Source organism: Beta vulgaris, chromosome 5 (genome assembly GCF_026745355.1).
Source record: "Beta vulgaris subsp. vulgaris cultivar EL10 chromosome 5, EL10.2, whole genome shotgun sequence".
Taxonomy (NCBI): domain Eukaryota; kingdom Viridiplantae; phylum Streptophyta; class Magnoliopsida; order Caryophyllales; family Amaranthaceae; genus Beta; species Beta vulgaris.
The window spans coordinates 64,556,488-64,573,424 of record NC_079206.1 but is presented as its reverse complement, the minus strand read 5'-3'; the positions used below and the strand labels follow the sequence as shown (position 1 = coordinate 64,573,424).

The 16,937-nt window shown below is 37.3% G+C and overlaps 4 protein-coding genes across 9 annotated transcripts; 2 read left to right on the top strand and 2 right to left on the bottom strand.

The window, feature by feature from the left end:
- Positions 1-2,587, top strand: LOC104894680 (probable E3 ubiquitin-protein ligase ARI8). The gene is made up of 2 exons (XM_057394820.1): positions 1-921; positions 1,829-2,587. Exons 1-2 carry the CDS (start codon positions 1-3, stop codon positions 2,585-2,587), a joined length of 1,680 nt encoding a protein of 559 aa, XP_057250803.1.
- A 248-nt stretch (positions 2,588-2,835) lies between these two features.
- On the bottom strand, positions 2,836-3,804 carry LOC104894679 (cysteine-rich repeat secretory protein 38-like). Its single transcript, XM_010680971.4, has one exon. The coding sequence runs from the start codon at positions 3,761-3,763 to the stop codon at positions 3,047-3,049; it is 717 nt and encodes a 238-aa protein (XP_010679273.2). The 5' UTR covers positions 3,764-3,804; the 3' UTR covers positions 2,836-3,046.
- A 1,256-nt stretch (positions 3,805-5,060) lies between these two features.
- LOC104894678 (probable E3 ubiquitin-protein ligase ARI5) lies at positions 5,061-6,712 on the top strand. The gene has a single exon (XM_010680970.3). The coding sequence runs from the start codon at positions 5,186-5,188 to the stop codon at positions 6,710-6,712; it is 1,527 nt and encodes a 508-aa protein (XP_010679272.2). The 5' UTR covers positions 5,061-5,185.
- A 111-nt stretch (positions 6,713-6,823) lies between these two features.
- On the bottom strand, positions 6,824-16,281 carry LOC104894529 (pentatricopeptide repeat-containing protein At1g03100, mitochondrial). 6 transcript variants are annotated; one of them, XM_048643992.2, is made up of 6 exons: positions 16,093-16,281; positions 15,909-16,026; positions 10,668-13,298; positions 8,891-8,988; positions 7,625-7,765; positions 6,824-7,157 (listed from the first exon to the last, which is right to left on the bottom strand). In XM_048643992.2, exon 3 carries the CDS (start codon positions 13,272-13,274, stop codon positions 10,950-10,952), a length of 2,325 nt encoding a protein of 774 aa, XP_048499949.1. In that variant the 5' UTR covers positions 13,275-13,298; positions 15,909-16,026; positions 16,093-16,281; the 3' UTR covers positions 6,824-7,157; positions 7,625-7,765; positions 8,891-8,988; positions 10,668-10,949. The 6 variants fall into 6 exon arrangements, with proteins under 6 accessions (XP_048499949.1, XP_010679086.2, XP_010679087.2 ...); XM_010680784.4 differs by lacking the exon at positions 15,909-16,026; XM_010680785.3 differs by lacking the exon at positions 16,093-16,281 and having other exon boundaries at positions 15,909-16,086.
- Positions 16,282-16,937: the final 656 nt, after the last annotated feature.

Here is a 16,937-nt window from a genome sequence, read left to right as displayed (position 1 = left end):
ATGGACTATTGTGACTCCGATGATGACTACAACACCGACGTCGAAAACAACACCGACATTGAATCCAATGATGACAGTGATGAACCCTTCTTCAACCACTCCATAAATAAAAACTACACCGTCTTAAACGTGGCCGAAATTCGACGTCGACAAGATGATGATATATCTCATATATGCACAGTTTTATCCCTATCAAAACCCCATGCAATGGTTTTACTTTCCCATTACAATTGGAAAATTTCGAAGCTCCATGATGAGTGGTTCGTCGATGAACAAGCCGTCTGCAACGCAATCGGCTTGTTCGATAATAATAATAACAACAACAACGACAATAACAATAATAATAACAATAGTTGCGGGGTTTGTTTTGATGAGTTTGATAAGGTCGATATGCGGTCCGTGTCATGTGGTCATACATTTTGCGTAACATGTTGGAAAGGCTACATTAGTTCGGCTATAAACGATAGTGGTGCAGGATGTTTATCACTAAGATGTCCAGAGTACAAGTGTCGAGCAGCAGTAACTAAGGATTTGATTGAAGAGTTAGCTTCAAAGGAGGAAAATGAAAAATATGATGGGTATTTTGTAAAGTCTTATGTAGAGTGTAAGAGGGAAAACACTAAGTGGTGTCCTACACCCGATTGCGAATGTGCTGTGGAGTTAGAGCTTGATGATGATGGTGGACATGGCTACGATGTTAGTTGTTTATGTTCGCGTCGTTTTTGTTGGAATTGCGGCGAGGAGGCGCATAGACCGGTGGATTGTGAACTGGTGGCGAAGTGGGTTGCAAAGAATTCATCGGAGGCTGAGAATACTAAATGGATTCTTGCTTATTCTAAGCCTTGTCCAAAGTGTCACCGCCCTATTGAGAAGAATCATGGATGCAATCACATGACTTGTGCATTAGGTTGCAAGTATGAAGTTTGTCAATTTCATTTCTTAGTTCTTTTGAATTAGTTCTAGCTTCTAATAAATTTATTGATTGATTTTCACAACATAACCAAATTAAAAGTAATTTGAATAGTTGTAGGAAATTAGGGTTAATGTGAGAACTTAATTTAGGTATTGGATCATTCTTTCATTAGGTGAAATTGAGATGGATAATATAGGACATGTTGATTTGTTACTTTTTTTTTTTTAATCCTTGTGAGTAATATTTTTGGACCTTTTTGAAGGTATTGTGAAGGTTGTGGCTATACTTGGGGAAACTAGCTAAAAAAGAGTTGAAACTAATAAGTTAATGGATTGCAAGATGAGTTATTGTTTGTTGAAAATAATAAGTTGATTGATTGCATGAGTTGTTTGCTAAATTAATAAGCTAATTGGTTGCATGAGTTCTTTGTTAAAACTAGCTAGTTGTTTCAGTAGTTAGATATAATCCCTTACATTCTATTTGGTAGTTGTCAAATAACGCCTAGATGGTGCACAAGCTTGTACATAGAGCATGGTGCAAACATGTACATTGCTAACAAACCAAATAATATACATGGATAACAAGCCAAATGAACATATGTACATCTCTGTTGGTCCATGTTCATTGGTTTTGGTCTTTGTGTTCATAATCTAATCCTCGATGTTTATCGTGCATATGGTTCCCATCCTACGGACGTGTGTATGTACTAATTTGGGCACGAAATAGCCTAACATAGAAAAGACAATAATTTTGACATTAATGTGCATATATGATCCAATTGAATAAGTGATCTAATTTGTTGTTTGATTGCATTGCATCACATGGCTCACCCATACAAGAGAATCAAACATTTATACTAAATAAACTAATTTTATTACCTAAATTTGTGCATCTCTTATCTTGTACAGATTCCAGTTCTGTTGGTTATGCTTAGAAGATTGGATGGGGCACCATGAGTCATATTCATGCAACAGCTTTAATAACAAGCCAAACTCATCAGAGAAAAAGAAGGATGAACAAATTAGGAAACATGCTAAAAAAACACTAGAGAGATACACACATTATTATGAACGATGGGCAAGCAACCATAAATCAAGACAAAAAGCCATTGATGATTTGATTAGAGTTGAGTCAATTGATCTAAAAATCGTGAGTGACAGGTTTAAGACTCCTGTAACTCAACTTGAGTTTATAACAACAGGTTGGAAACAGATTATAGAGTGTAGGAGAGTACTTAAATGGTCTTACACCTATGGCTATTATTTGCTAGAACACGAACCTGTAAAAAAGCAGTTTTTCGAATACTCACAAGGAGAAGCTGAGCATTATCTTGAGAAACTTCATGGTTGTGCAGAAATTGAATTTTCTTCTTTGCTTGACATGGAGAAGCCACAAGATCAACTCGATTTCGACGAGTATCATAGTAAGCTAGTTCAGTTAACCAAGGTGACTGGTAAGTATTTTGAGCATTTAGTTAGAGCTTTGGAGAATGGTTTATCAGAAGTGGATGTTGGAGAATCATCTAGTACTATAAATGAGAAAATGAGAAAAAAATTGACTCCTGATGAATCACCATCTTCTACACTTGTGAATGTTGATTACTGGAATTGTGATCAGTGTACGTACATGAATCCCTTATCAGCTACTTCTTGTCAAATGTGTTCTGAACGTTGATTAGTTAAGTAATGTGTGTTTCTTTTTTAGATGTGTTTATTAGTACTTTTTACAAGTGTTTAAATGAGGATTTAGTTTGTCTTTTAGGAGCTTGTTTATAAGATTTGCTTTCTGTTTGAAGTTGATGAACAAAAATGTTTTTGTTAAGGTGCATCATTTTTTTTTAGGAAGTTGTGCTCTTTCATACTGAATTAAGGCTTACCCAGAGTTAAGTGTACGACTGAAATTATGAAGTTCTTCAACCATCATTAACAGTCATATTTTTTCGAATTTATAACATTGATGTATATTTTTTTCTGAATTTATAGTATATATAATATAGTACACATTATATGTTTACATAACAATTTAAACCTCTTACTAGGTGAGCAGTAGGTGATAGTCTAGTGGTATTGGTATCACCTCCGATCTCAGAAATCTTGGGATCGAGTCTTAGTCGTCCATGCAAGATGAAGCCTTTTAGAGCTTCACAAAGGGATAAACCTCATACCTCACATTACAACTTCCAACAAGAACTCTCCCACCTCTCTTTCCCTCACAACAATTTGGTAAATTGCTAGTAATTTGATAATCAAGGCACTTTTTACAATTATAGCTTGAAAGATCCTTAGTACATTGAGCCAACCCATATATTGTAGTATTCCCATCAACAATTATCTCACCACTTGCATATCTTTTTGTATCAACAGAAGCTTCTTCAGACAATTTACCCAATAACTCATTGTTTTTCTGGATAAACAGCATCTGATTATTAGTCACATTATTAACATTCAGCAGGGAAACTGCCACACTTTGATCAATCTGACCGAAGAAATTTTGATCAAGGTACTTGAACATGCAATGATCATACCATATAACAGCCCCTTTATTTCCAGGACAAAGTTTCCTAGCCTGGATACCTGCTTCTGAGATGCAGCTCAAACAGTCAAACGACGAAACGTCGCCTCGACACAGCCCTAGCCCGTGTGCTTGCCCCACGGTGGCTTGCGCGTAGCCGGTGGGTTGGGTTAAGTAGACGAGAAGGCCAGTAAGCTTGTTAAGGTTAAGTTCATAGTGAGATCCTGTTGTGAAGTTTTGTGAGTTTATGCAGGAATAGCTAAGTGGATTATTAGCTGCAATAATTGTTGTTTGGAGGAAGAAAATGCAGGAAATAAGGAAAATATTGGTAAAAGACATGTTGAAAGGACTTTGATTAAGAAGAAGATGAAAGACACAAGTATATTATTAAGTTTGTGAGAGCCTGAAAATGTGAATTAGATTTAAATGTATATATATAGTGAAGAATTAGAGATGATTAATGTGACTGTTTCTACATAAAACTTGTGTTTGGTTAACTAATGTATGGAAACTTAAGTTTGTTGATGTATTAATGTAAGAAGAGGTAAAAATAATTTGACCGCCACCTTCTAAAGACCTATTCAACATAAACTGAGTCTAGATTTTGAGTAGAGGATTAAACAAGTGAAGTAATTAAGGGAGTTATATGCTTAAATTATTCATTCTCCAAAGGAAAGGAACAACTCTATTGAACAATTCTTTGGATTTAGGTTGTATAACAATATAGCCTTGAAGAGAAAACTAGTAAAGTTATTAATTCCAGAAATATGGGCAAAAAAAAAACAATTCACTGCTTACCGTCCACGTAGGACGGCACGCGAAAAACTGTTTTTTTTTTTGTTTTTGTCCACGTAAACCGCTACTCACAATAGCGGTTTATTTTAAAATAAACCGCTACTTTAAGTAGCGATTTATACACATAAACCGCTATCTCAAGTAGCGGTTTACCTGGGTAAAATGTTGCAAGCACATATCAAACTCTGGAGTTGGGGATTTCAGTAAACCGCTACTTGATTAATGAACCGTTACTTGAGGTAGCGGTTTATAAAAAAAAAAAAATTAATATTAACCACTACTTCAAGTAGCGGTTTTCTTAAGTAGAAAAAAAGAATCTCGCATACCGTCCTATGTGGACGGTGCGCAGGGAAATTTTTTTTTTTTTTGGCATATTTCTGGAATTAAAACCCAATTTTGCATTATTCAAGGAAAAAATTCCAATATCAATCATTGAATAAAATTCAATGGCTCGTATATTCTCTTTTAAAATCCCCCATATTTTTTCTCATCAAAATCCACCTCTAATTTTTCCCTCCCACCAATATAATTCATTAATTTTAAAATGTACTGTTCAAATACAACTCTATCTTATAGGGTTTCACTAAAACTCTAAAGTATCCGAACTCTATACAAATATATCTCGTATTAGTATCTTATCATAGTTAAAAAAAATATTCACTCAACTATTTTCCTACGATGATCTTATTAATATCTTTTATAATTTTTCTTTAATTGTTTTTCAAAAGAAAAACCGAAAGGATAATAGAATCTTAAGAATACTCTCCAACACAAAGACGGAAAATATTTCCATAAATCCTACTATAATTCTGAAAACCTTAACCTCAGTTATTTGCCCTATAAAAACTAACATAATACACCTCCTAAGACAACCTTTTAGAAAACAAAACTCCCTATAATCATCCTCTCAACTTTCTCCTCTACTCAGTGCATACATAAACTCCGTTAGAAGACTAGCCAATAGCCATGGATCCCGACCTTTACGACAGCGACGACGTCCAGGACTACTACGATGATGACGATGATGATGATGATCATGAATATGAAGAAGACGACGATTATGATGATGTTGTTTGTCACTCTACTTCCAACTCAAAGAATGTCTATACAGTCTTGAAGGAGGCTGACATACGGAAACGCCAAGAAGAAGATATCTTACATGTTTCTGGTACTTTATCTGTACCAGAAGTTACAGCTAGCAAACTACTTTACCATTATAAGTGGAACGTTTCTCAGCTCCATGACGAGTGGTTTGCTGATGAAGGAGAAGTTCGGGACAGAGTCGGATTACCGAGCTTTCGTGTAGAGTTATCAGCCACCAATGAAGGGGCTACTTGTGGAATCTGTTTTGATATACTTCCCCTTGCAGATTTCTATCCAATGATTTGTGGTCATCTATACTGTAAAACATGTTGGAAAGGCTACATGAAGACAGCAATTCAAGATGGGCCTGGATGTTTGTCGTTAAGGTGTCCGAAACCTTCTTGTCGTGTGGCTGTTTGTTGCGACATGATCGAAGAGCTGGCAACGGAGGAAGAGAGGAAGAAATATTCGTATTTTTTTATGAGGTCGTATGTGGAGGAGAGCAAGAAGATGAAGTGGTGTCCTGCACCCGGGTGTGAGAATGCAGTGGAACTAGAAGTGGGAGACGAGATCTTTGATGTTACTTGTCTTTGTTCAGCTACCTTTTGTTGGAATTGTGGAGAGGATGCTCATCGTCCTGTAGATTGCGAAACTGTGTCCAAGTGGGTGTTGAAAAACAGCAGCGAGTCTGAGAACACAGAATGGATCCTTGCTAACTCAAAGATTTGTCCCAAGTGCAAGCGCAACATTGAGAAGAACCATGGGTGTATGCATATGAAGTGCACTGCGCCCTGCAAGTTCGAGTTCTGCTGGCTTTGTCTCGGGGACTGGAAGGAACATGATCAGAAAACCGGGGGTTTCTATGCTTGCAACAGATATGAGTCCGAGAAAGCCAAAGGAGTATATGATGAAGAAGAAAAGATCAGAGAAAGGGCAAAGAACTCTTTAAGCAAATATACACACTATTATGAAAGGTGGGCATCCAATCAGAAATCAAGGAGAAAAGCCATTGAAGTTTTGCATGAAGTTCAAACTGTTACACTAGGGAAGCTTAGCAACAAGACTAAGGAAACAGAGACACAGCTAAATTTCATCACAGATGCTTGGAGACAGATAATAGAATGTCGACGAGTATTACAATGGACATATGCCTACGGTCATTATCTACCTGAGGACGAACATGTCAAGAAACAACTTTTCGAGTACACGCAAGGAGAGGCTGAGGCTGGTCTTGAAAGACTGCATAAATGCGCAGAAAAGGAACTTGATGTTTTTCTTGAAGGTGATGCTGATGAATGGGTAGACGAAGAAGAGTTCAATAAATACCATCAGAAGCTAGTTAATTTAACTGCTGTGACTCAATCTTACTTTACTAATTTGGTTACGTCGATGGAAACTGAGAAACTGTAGGCTAATTAACTAATAGTTCTATGTATGAGCTATAGAGTTTGATGTAATAGTTCGATAGTTGATCAATATTATGAGCATTTGGTACCTTCGAATCCGAAAATAAGATGTTGATTAACCCTTACAAATACAAACTAAAATTACCCATAATTGAATTTGATAAATGTATTTATCTTAACAGATAATGTTTATAAATGAAATCAATATATAACGTAGTCGAAATTTCACGTTCTAATTCATCTTCCTTTCTACTTTCTGGAATCAATTCCTTGTATTTCTATGTTCCAGCAGTACAATCTTATATATACATACGCCTAAGCACATACAGAAGCACTAAAAATAACATACGCAGTTTGAAAGTCTCTTAAGTTGGCCTCCATAAAGTTTGAGCGTTCCTGGTCTCGTTTAATCAGTTGCTGATTGTTTCGTCATGGAATCAAACTGGTACCTGCCAATCATCAGTTTCAACTTTCAATTGTAGCTAATGTTTGCTATACTTGCCTAGAAAGAGATTGTACTTCATTCACATTATTACTTCCTCTGCAACACTCAGGACTAGTATGACCGGAAATAAAATATATCATCTTCCAATGTAGTCATTTCTCATGACCTATGTTACTAGGACTAAGGTACTTGAGATAAAATAAAGAGTTGAGAATCAGACACGGGTACTTAAAATAAATAAAGAGTCCGAGTAACAAAGCTCATGACTACACATAAACTTACTTTGAGCAAAGACACTCAATTATCAGATTCATGATCACATCACTACACCAGGTTCTTGCCACTGCCTAATTTTAATTGCAACTTGTTGGCAGATATCCCGCCCTCGAAGCCATATGTACTTTCTATTTGTTACCATAAGAAACAACTTTAGGTGTCAACTCAAAAATAAACCAAAGCTTACAGACTTACTGCACTCCGAGAAAGCCAGTGGCTGCCTGGTTGGTTCCAAATCTTCTTCAGCAGTTCAGCCTTGTAGAATCAGCTTTGATGGCACTCCTCCCCCCTCCCCCCTCCCCCCTTCTTTATAAACGATAGGCTGTTTGGCTCGACCTATTGAAGTGGAAGAGAAACAAACCAACATCGATGAGATTGTTGTACGTGTAGATTTTTGTTTATTAAATTGTCATTTGTAATGTTATGCTCCTGATACCTATCAACTGATGCAAAGCTTCGAGAACGAGTTACAGATGAAGAAGCAGAATATATGCTACTATCAGTATTAATTAAGGCCAGGAAAAAGTGCAGCAAATACTTTACTATCTAAAACAATATTGTTTTTCAAGACAAAAGTTTTATCTGCTCAAGCAAAGGTATTGAAACCTAATCATCAAACCAGACTCTACGGACACTACATACAAAGAACGCCATTGTTTGCCTATGAGCTATGACTCAACAATTGAAGTATAATGTGCTCATGAAAGAAACAGTAAAAAGTCTCAAAAGAAACCCACTTACAATAGGTGAGAGCTCTTCAAAAATTGAAGATCATAAAAATTCTTAAAAGAGCAAAGATAAAAGAATGAGTCAGTGAGCACCTGAGAGCTGGTTGCCACAGACGGTGAGAGAGCAACTTTAGAAAGGGTCGGCAAAATGTAAGTCCAAATTTCAAAATACAGGAATGTACATGGTCGGGTTCCTTTCCTGATATGTATCCTCAATATAGTCCATGTTTCTCAATAAGAAAGTCTCATTGCAGTTTTCACATTTTACATCTCCTCTTCAGACTCAATCAAGGATTAACATTCTCTAGCTCTTTGCGGTTTGCATGAAAGCAAGAGTGTCATTGCCTTGGAAGTTCTATAAATAATCACATAGGAAATACTGAATAACCACATAGACAAATTAACGAATCTAAAAAGATCCTAGAGACTCTTTTATTGAAACCCCCCAGTTACTGAACCCGCAACCCGCTATTGACCCTCAATAGAGTGACCCTATAATGACCCGGCTCAACCCACCCAATAACCAAGTTTACCTAGAGGAAAATTGAAAGTGACCTTGTACATTATTAAACACTAAGTAAAACAAGACAGCTTATATATTTAGAGTTATCTCACATATTAAACCAAACAGTCCAGGATCAAAGTTGCATCAGAGACAGTTCAGGTTCCAACTGAGCATTACTAAAGAAAGCTCAGGAAGTATAAGGAGTAATATTTACTGTGTAGGGCATACCTCCCGGCTGCCACTATTGACTTTATAGCTCTAATTTCCATCCACTCCTATCTATATTTCCGTCTTTTGCCACCAGAAGATTGAGCTCACATTTTAGTCTGCAATCCACAAGAGGGAAAAATACAAAACAAACATGTAAGATGCTAACTTTATGTCACCTAAATTGAAGATGTCTTAAAGATATTGCACGAAGTACAACTAAAGAAACCCAAAAAAAATTCAAAATCCATGTCCTAAGTATTAATCATAGTATTCATATACACTGTCTCGAACCCATAAGTTATAAATATGGATATAAATACTTGGTAGTTGCCTGACTCATAAACTGGTCTTGTGGGCGGTTTTGTCCATAATGAGATGGATGAGCAGCAGCCAAAGGTTGTACTCACAAGTCCCCAGAGGTTCAGAACAAAAATATATTGCTAAGTTGACCATCTACCTACCTTGAAAGCAAGACTTAGAAAATGAGTACGAACACTTTGATTGAAACTCAGAATTAGGTAGCACGTGAATCTTTGCTATGGTCACTGATGAAAAGAGGATCACCAAAACTTAATTAAGAGTCAATTAAAAGGCAAAAACAACCTCAATCTCTTAAAAGGCTCTCAAATTAAGGTTACCCAACAATATGAGTTTTTTCACATTTAATCTTTATAATTTCTAATGAACTTTTAAACTCCAAATTTTATCCCTGAGTTCCAAACTTTCTGACTTTAATAAACCCTGCAACTACTAAATTTCTCAAACTGAGGTTTCCCCTGAAATGTCACAAACATTTTAATTGAAATCAATCTAAGAACAGCTAGAAAATCCCAAACATTTGAATAAAAGGTCCCAGAAAATTTAAACAAACACTACATTTCAAATTATGTGTACTAAGAATCTTTCAGGAACTATCCAAATTTCAATTAAAATCCAATCTTAATGAAAGATACAAGGTCAAAAAGAAAGAGAAAGACACACAAACTAGCTAAGAATTCAAACGATCATGTCAATGACGTTTGCTTCAGCGCAATAGCTTTAAATATAAACCAGAGTGTACATCTGGAAGATATAATTATGCCCCATTTCAAGTGAATAAGATACCATCAAGGCAATATTTCCATCAGATGCACCACCTTCTCGGGTCCATTCAAATTTTACCAACTCTTTAAGTCAAAGTTGATTGATTTTACTCTTCAAGTTTGAAGTTTGTTGTTGTTCTTCTGATTTTTTATGTCTTCTAAGTTTGGTGTTCTGGGGATTAAAACTTTAAGGGCAGTCATAGATCTTGTCCTGCTCTTTCCGTCTAGTCCTTTAAATGATGGCTTTGCAAGGCTTGAGGGCTTTGCTTCTCCTCTTGTGCTAAGAAAATGCATGGAACCAAATGTGGGTTTTTGGGGAAAAACAAACCCTTGGGAAGGGGATTTAAGTTACTTTTGGCAAAAAAAAAAAAGTGCAGCAATGTTACAGTTCTCTTCAAGTGGTCTACTGGAAGTACTTACAAGCAGATGTTGCTTTCCATAAGAGCTATACGCTGTGTTACTTGGATCCAACATGGGTAAGGCTACTGCGACACTTCACTTGGGGCCAAATTTTAAATTGAACAAAAAAGGATGATTTGAACACTTAGACAAGTACTAGTATCCAACTTGAATAACCAAGTCCGAGTAACACATAGGTTGTAGGATTTTGTTTAAGCCTCAAGGCCATTTAACATTGGAGCAGGGAATGACAAGATTAAAAACATTATCAATGCCAACAAAAAAGAAGGTAGTAGTGACTGAAGAAAGCTTACCGTGGAAACAAGTTGGACCTCACATTTAACTTTGTTCTTAGAACCATCAACTAAGCTGTTTGAAAGATCCAAGGAAGGCCGTGGCACCACCACATGAATAAGTGTTACAATAAAATCCTCATCAAATGATACTGAGATGTAAGATCTTAGTCGCCCTAAGCAACTTCAGTCACCACTTTCTTCTCGACTCTTGAGTCTTCAAATTCCTATTAGACTCGACAGCAAACCACCAAACTGCCAGGACTCAGGAGTCACTGAAGACAGTAAGAAGCTTAGGTTCCTCTAAAATAATCCAATCCATTTTTTGAAAGCCACTGCGGCTTCTCTTCTCTTTGATTGGGCCTCTGTCTGAAACTTTGGAAGCTTACCCTTATATAGTGTCTTATGGTACTTCAAGAAGAGAGAACGATATCTATACTTGTCAATGAATATATTCCCTTTCTCCATCATCTCAACGACCTCATTTGCTCGAACAAAAAGTCCACCCCTCACAAAAGTGTAGAGAACAGAATCTAGGAGTTCCTGATCAAACTTCAACGGGATAGCAGCAGCAAGACTTTTCATTTCTCCCCACAGCTCTGCCACCTCAATGTATTTTCCTCCAATGGCTGCATATCCAGTCACCATGGAATGAAAAGTTTGTGCATTAGGGGTGTGCCCCAAGCTTCTCATCTTCTTTAGAGCTTTCTCTGCATCTTGCATCAATCTCTTCTTACAATAAAAATGAATCACGTTATTCCAATCGTGAACACCACAATCCACTGTCTCCCCTTCCTTAATTTCCTGCAATAATTTGGACATAAAACCTACATGACCATTCTTTGAAGAGCTCCCACCCAGATACGCATATTCTTGATGACCAGCTCTCGATACTTTAGCTTCTTTCATCTCTTTAAAGAGATTGAGAGCCCCCTGGGTATCTTTCTGCAGCACTCTAGCCTGCAATAATGCCTCATAACAACTTGCATCCAGCTGGATCTCAGCCTTCCGAACCTCGCGCAGGAGAGACATAACTTCACTCATCCTTTTCTCCTTACAGTATGCTTTAAGAAGTGAAGAATACACGGATGAACTGGTCTTAATCCCAGCATAACCCATTTCATCAAGAAGATCATGTGCTTGATCTAACCAGCCAAGCGAGATGCATGAGTTAATGACATCGACCAATGCCGATTCTTCAACAGAAGAAGGAGAGTCTTCCTTTTCAACCTTAATCAGAAACTCAGCCAAGTCCTTAGTTTTACCAGCTTCCAAAAATGCTTTAGCTAGCTTAATATAAGCTTTTTCTGTTGGTTGAAGAATTCCCCGGTCAGTAATGATGAGTTCAATTTGTTTCTGCGACTTCAGCAACAGAGATATCAGTATTTTTTTTGCCTCTCGCTCCAGATAAATGAAATTCCGATCTCTGCAGAATTCTTCAAAAGACATAAATCTACATGGGTGATTCACATCTGCATCTGAAGTATTTAACTCCATTGTGTTAGAAGCTTCTATGCAAGAAGATGTATTTCCTTCTTTAGTCGGTTCAAACCTGAGTGTTGCTGCAGCTAGAGAATTCTTAGCTTCTTTTGCCTTACGAAGCATACATAAAACCATTCGAGAAGCCGAATCCAGATCCCCAAATTTCAAATGGCAATTAAGAAGGCAATTATAGTACTGACGAAATTGAACATCGTCAAGGTCGTGAGCTTCATCAATGTGTCTCTTCAGCTTCTTTAATTCTTCTCTTCTCCCATTCCTTTCATAAATATGGGCCATGAGGACTAATAAGGTAGCATCAGTTTTAACACCAATTCTAGGCATCATGTCAAGTAGCTGCTCAGCTATCCTAGTTGTCCCAGACAGAAGGCATCCAGCTAAAGCAACACCAATGGCAAGGGTGTTAGGCTTCATCGCAATCAAAGGTGCATTACTTTTCTTACGTGGGTCTATCCTGTTATCTTGAAAGAGGTAACCTATCTCAAGAATCAGCTCGGCAGTGAGATAGGCTCCAGAAGGCAACAGCGACATATAGGCTAAGACAGCAGACCATGCTGTCACTGGGGGATATTCTTCCATTTTGATCAACTGTCTTAGGATAACAGACGCCGGCACCGGCTGACTGCATCTTGCAAGAGCAAGAGCAAGGTATAGAAGAGTATTTTTCTCAAATAATGTCTGTTTACCTTCTTCAAATGCCTGCTCCACCAGCTGAAAAGCCCCCTCCAGCAAGTGAGAGTCTAAGGTTTCTGCATAACCCACAAGCAACTTGTTCACCACAGACTTCCTAGGATACCCTTCCATCTCCAAGTGCTGCTCCATAAACCTCCAAGCATCATCATACCTATGCTCATCAATTGCATTTTGAATATCCAAGCTCAATTTTGCAGGGTCACGAGCCTGTACCAATATAGTCCCAGCAGTTGTAGAAAAAAATTGTGTTTGATTGACTATAGGACCTTGATATATCAAGCTGGGAGCACACCTACTAGCTTTAATCAAGGAAAAGCTGGCTGGTTCAGAAACATTTCCTCCTTTATAATTCAATAAAACACTAGATACAGCACAATGAGTGCTGCCAAGCCATGAGCACAAAATCTGGAATCTCAGTTTCTGGATTATTAGCATTTCCCCCTTCAAGTAGATAGTACTCTGCATCAAAGCATCTCAGTTATTATGTAGTCATCAGCTTAGAGAGAGAAATATATTCACTCCCTCTGAGAAAGTCGCATATACTGCTATAATAGTATAATGGTTTGTGATTAGATTTCCTGGCTAGCTTTCCTGCTTCTGTGCTTGCTATTAATTCCTAGATTTGCGCCCCCACACTTTCAAAAATGATGAATACAAAGTCTGGAAGGCTGCAGAGTGATACATCCGGCGAGCGCCGGTGAAGAACGCAAGCAAAGCTGTAGCTCGGGAAAAATATACGGCACAGAACAGCTTCGGCCAAAAATGGACAGATCCCCCCCCCCCCTACTTGGATTGAGTATTCTTATGGCCTTCTAGTTATAGCATAATACTTCCTCTGTTAGTTTTAGTTGCACCATTGCCATTTGGGGGTATTTTCTGTTAGTTGCACCATTTGTATTTTTGGCAAAGATTTTGATGCTACTTCAACTATTTTACCCTCAGCTACCCCTCTCTTCCCCTAGTGTGAGGACTAATTAGATGGGGAAAGGGGTCCACCTCTGCTCTTTTCTTAAATTTTTACAAGAAGCAAAAGGTGCGACTAAAAAATAAACAGATGAAGTATATAAACAAAGGGAGTAGTAACTAGCAAGTAAAGCACTCAAAGGCATGGTGCAATTCACAAACTCTAAAACAACTACTACGTGTATTCCTCAATTTCCTAGTTTGCTACGAAAAAAGCTAGGATCAATTGTATATTTGTATCCCACCTTTGTCAATACTCAATAGTATTGAACAAAGTTGTGTGAGATCAGAATTTGCTTACAATAGAGCTTCTTGAAGCAAATAATTGACGGCAAATATAGAGAGAGCAGCTGACACAACATAGAGACCTGATTATATAAATAGATATTGAAAGTTTAATACATAGTCTAACTAACTAGGGTTGTGTTTGGGAACTCCAATTTCATTCCCAAGGCAGGAATTCAATTATCGAATTATAAATGATGTATTTTATTTTCAAATGTGGTGTTGGGATACATTAAGAATTCAAATATGAGACTTGTAAATTCCACATGATGTTTGGGGAAGTCAGCAGGATTTCATTCCATAATTAAAAACTTTCACCCTTCATTCTCATTATAAAAATAAAAGTTTTGCCCCATTAGCAAAATCAGTTCATGAATTGATACTCAACCTTTTTATTTTTTTTTGAAAAAGAACTAATTGACCTCGGCAAAAATGAAGGATAAAATCTAAATTAAGAACACATCTCCAAAGATCTATAACAAACCTTTCAAAAATAACTTGTAAATTGTAATAATCTTTTTCGTGTGAAATTGAAACCTTAAGAAAACTACTTACATTCACTGGAGTACAAGTCCCGGTGAGTACAATTACCTCTACAGCCACCTACAGCTTAGCGATTGCAGTTACTCCCACAAGTTCAAGAGTAAAGAATTCTGGTTTTACGACGGCGAACAGTAGCTCTGAACTGTTGTGGTGAAGGAAAGAAAGTGGGTTTGAGAGGAGAGAGAGAGAGAGCTGTGACTTGTGAGGAGGGTGAACAAAAGAGGAATTGTAAATGACATTTCCATTACTCACTTATGGGCGCTTCCTTATTACTCTAGGATTTAGATCAATATCAATTATTTCAGTTCTTAATTATCCAAACAATAGATTTCACCAATTCTAGAATTTGAAATGAAATGACAGTAACCAAACAGGCCATAGAGTAAATCTCAAATTTTGATCATTCCGCTTGCAATTTATGGCACAACAAAACTGAAAACACCTTATTTAAGAAAATCCAAAAACCTAACCAAACTGGAAAAAAAAAAACAAAGAACTCACCTTAATTAATGCGATAATTGCAATATAAATAAATCTTCAAGTCAGTAAACAAAATAAAATATATAAAAAACGAAAAATTAAACGTAGCATTATCCTCCATGCTAGCAAAGTTTAGGTCTCAACAACAGTGTTACTCCAACACCTTCGTTTACCTAAAAAAACGGGGTATCATGTCGTATCTGACACGACACGACACTTTACTTGGATACTTCATTTCTGAACTAAAAACTTCACTTTTTTCTACAAAATAGCCGAGCCGGACACTTGGATACCCGTATTCGAGTAGACACGGATTGGGACATAGCTCAATAATATCTAATCACAGAAATTCATGTCCTATTCTATCCTCTAGCTGATTCAAGTCGATGAACGATTAATTGAATAGAGTAATGCATACAATCCCAATTTACAAAGCTTAGAGCTCTACAATAATGTGAAGTCAAGCATAAACATAACTGCACCCATATATCGATTCATATCTACTCCCTCCGTTCCACTATTATTGCAACATCCCCTCGACACATCTTTGCGCATAGCACAGAGACAGAAAAATGCAATTAATATGAAACTTCCAAATAAAGAAAACGTTGCATACAACATTTTGTAATTAACTTGGAAACATTTCAGCGTTCTGAAAAATGGATACACTAATTCACCTTTCTGGATAAAAACCCTAACCCTAATCCTAAATTATGCAGTTGCATTACAATCATCAAAAGGAAGAAGAGCAGATTTTCAGACAAGAAATTAATGGCAGTAAAATACAGCAAAAAAAACCTGAAATTTGTGCGGTAAGACGACACGATGAAAGTGGTGGTGGTACAGGTGGCGTAGTGGGACCGTTGGTCCTGACAATCGACCCCTGACGCCTACCGTGCGCCGCAACAACCGACGACTTTCCCCAAAAAAAGGTAATTATGCGACGAATTTAAGGTAAAAAATAAATAAATGAAGAACATACCTTCTCTAATGTAGATTAGTGCAGAGTTCCAGAAATTTGTAGTTGAAATGTCTTCCAATTCTTGATTTTTACCTCCAATGGAAAAGAGGAGAGGGGAGGAGAGAGAAGAGTCTCAAGAGAGGAGATGTTGCTAGTTGCTTCTTGCTAGTGTGTTTTTTTCTAAGCCTTGTTTGTTTTTTCTTCCCTCTTGAAAGCCACGATTTACCTTATGTAAAGAGGCATTCATTACTATTTACCGCTCATATTTACTAAAAATTACCTGTAATTTTTTCAAGATTTCTCTAAACTACCCCTGTGCATTGCGTTGGTGGTTGTTCGCAACAATGAGGTGATGTTCTGGTGATGGTGGTTCGTAGTGGTGGTGTTGCGCAGGTGTGAGTTCGATGGTGGTGCGCGACTGCGAGTCCGACGGTAGTTGTCCATCGGTGGAGGCGGAAAGTCGGTGGTGGTAAACTGGTGGTGGGGGTTTGAGAGATGGAGTGAGGTGAAGTTGGATGAGGGGTGACTGGTGAGAGAGTAAGAGTGAGGTGAAAGAAGTGAGGTATAAAGGCATTTTAAAGAAAAAATATGGATGATAAATAGCGATTGAATTTATACGATTACGACCTGTTGAGGCTCGTCAAATTTTTAAAAAGTATTTCCAATTATAATTAAGTAGGTCGATTCTTACTCAATATCAATCGAGTTCATATAAAGCTTTTGCTCTGTTGTGAATTGGTTCATTTAAAACTTCACCATGTGGTGGCGAATTGTAAGTCATTTACAAATAGTGGCAAAAACTTAGGTCCATGAGAGTACACTACAACAATAATCACAAAGTTTTATTGATGATGTGAAGGTATGAT

Excerpts from the sequence above, each read along its gene's own strand:
- LOC104894680 (XM_057394820.1), top strand. The coding sequence starts at position 1 with ATGGACTATTGTGACTCCGATGATGACTACAACACCGACGTCGAAAAC. Across the intron at positions 922-1,828 it reads CATTAGGTTGCAAGTATGAA|TTCTGTTGGTTATGCTTAGA; the intron begins GTTTGTCAATTT and ends TACAGATTCCAG.
- LOC104894679 (XM_010680971.4), bottom strand. The coding sequence starts at position 3,763 with ATGTCTTTTACCAATATTTTCCTTATTTCCTGCATTTTCTTCCTCCAA.
- LOC104894678 (XM_010680970.3), top strand. The coding sequence starts at position 5,186 with ATGGATCCCGACCTTTACGACAGCGACGACGTCCAGGACTACTACGAT.
- LOC104894529 (XM_048643991.2), bottom strand. The coding sequence starts at position 13,304 with ATGCAGAGTACTATCTACTTGAAGGGGGAAATGCTAATAATCCAGAAA.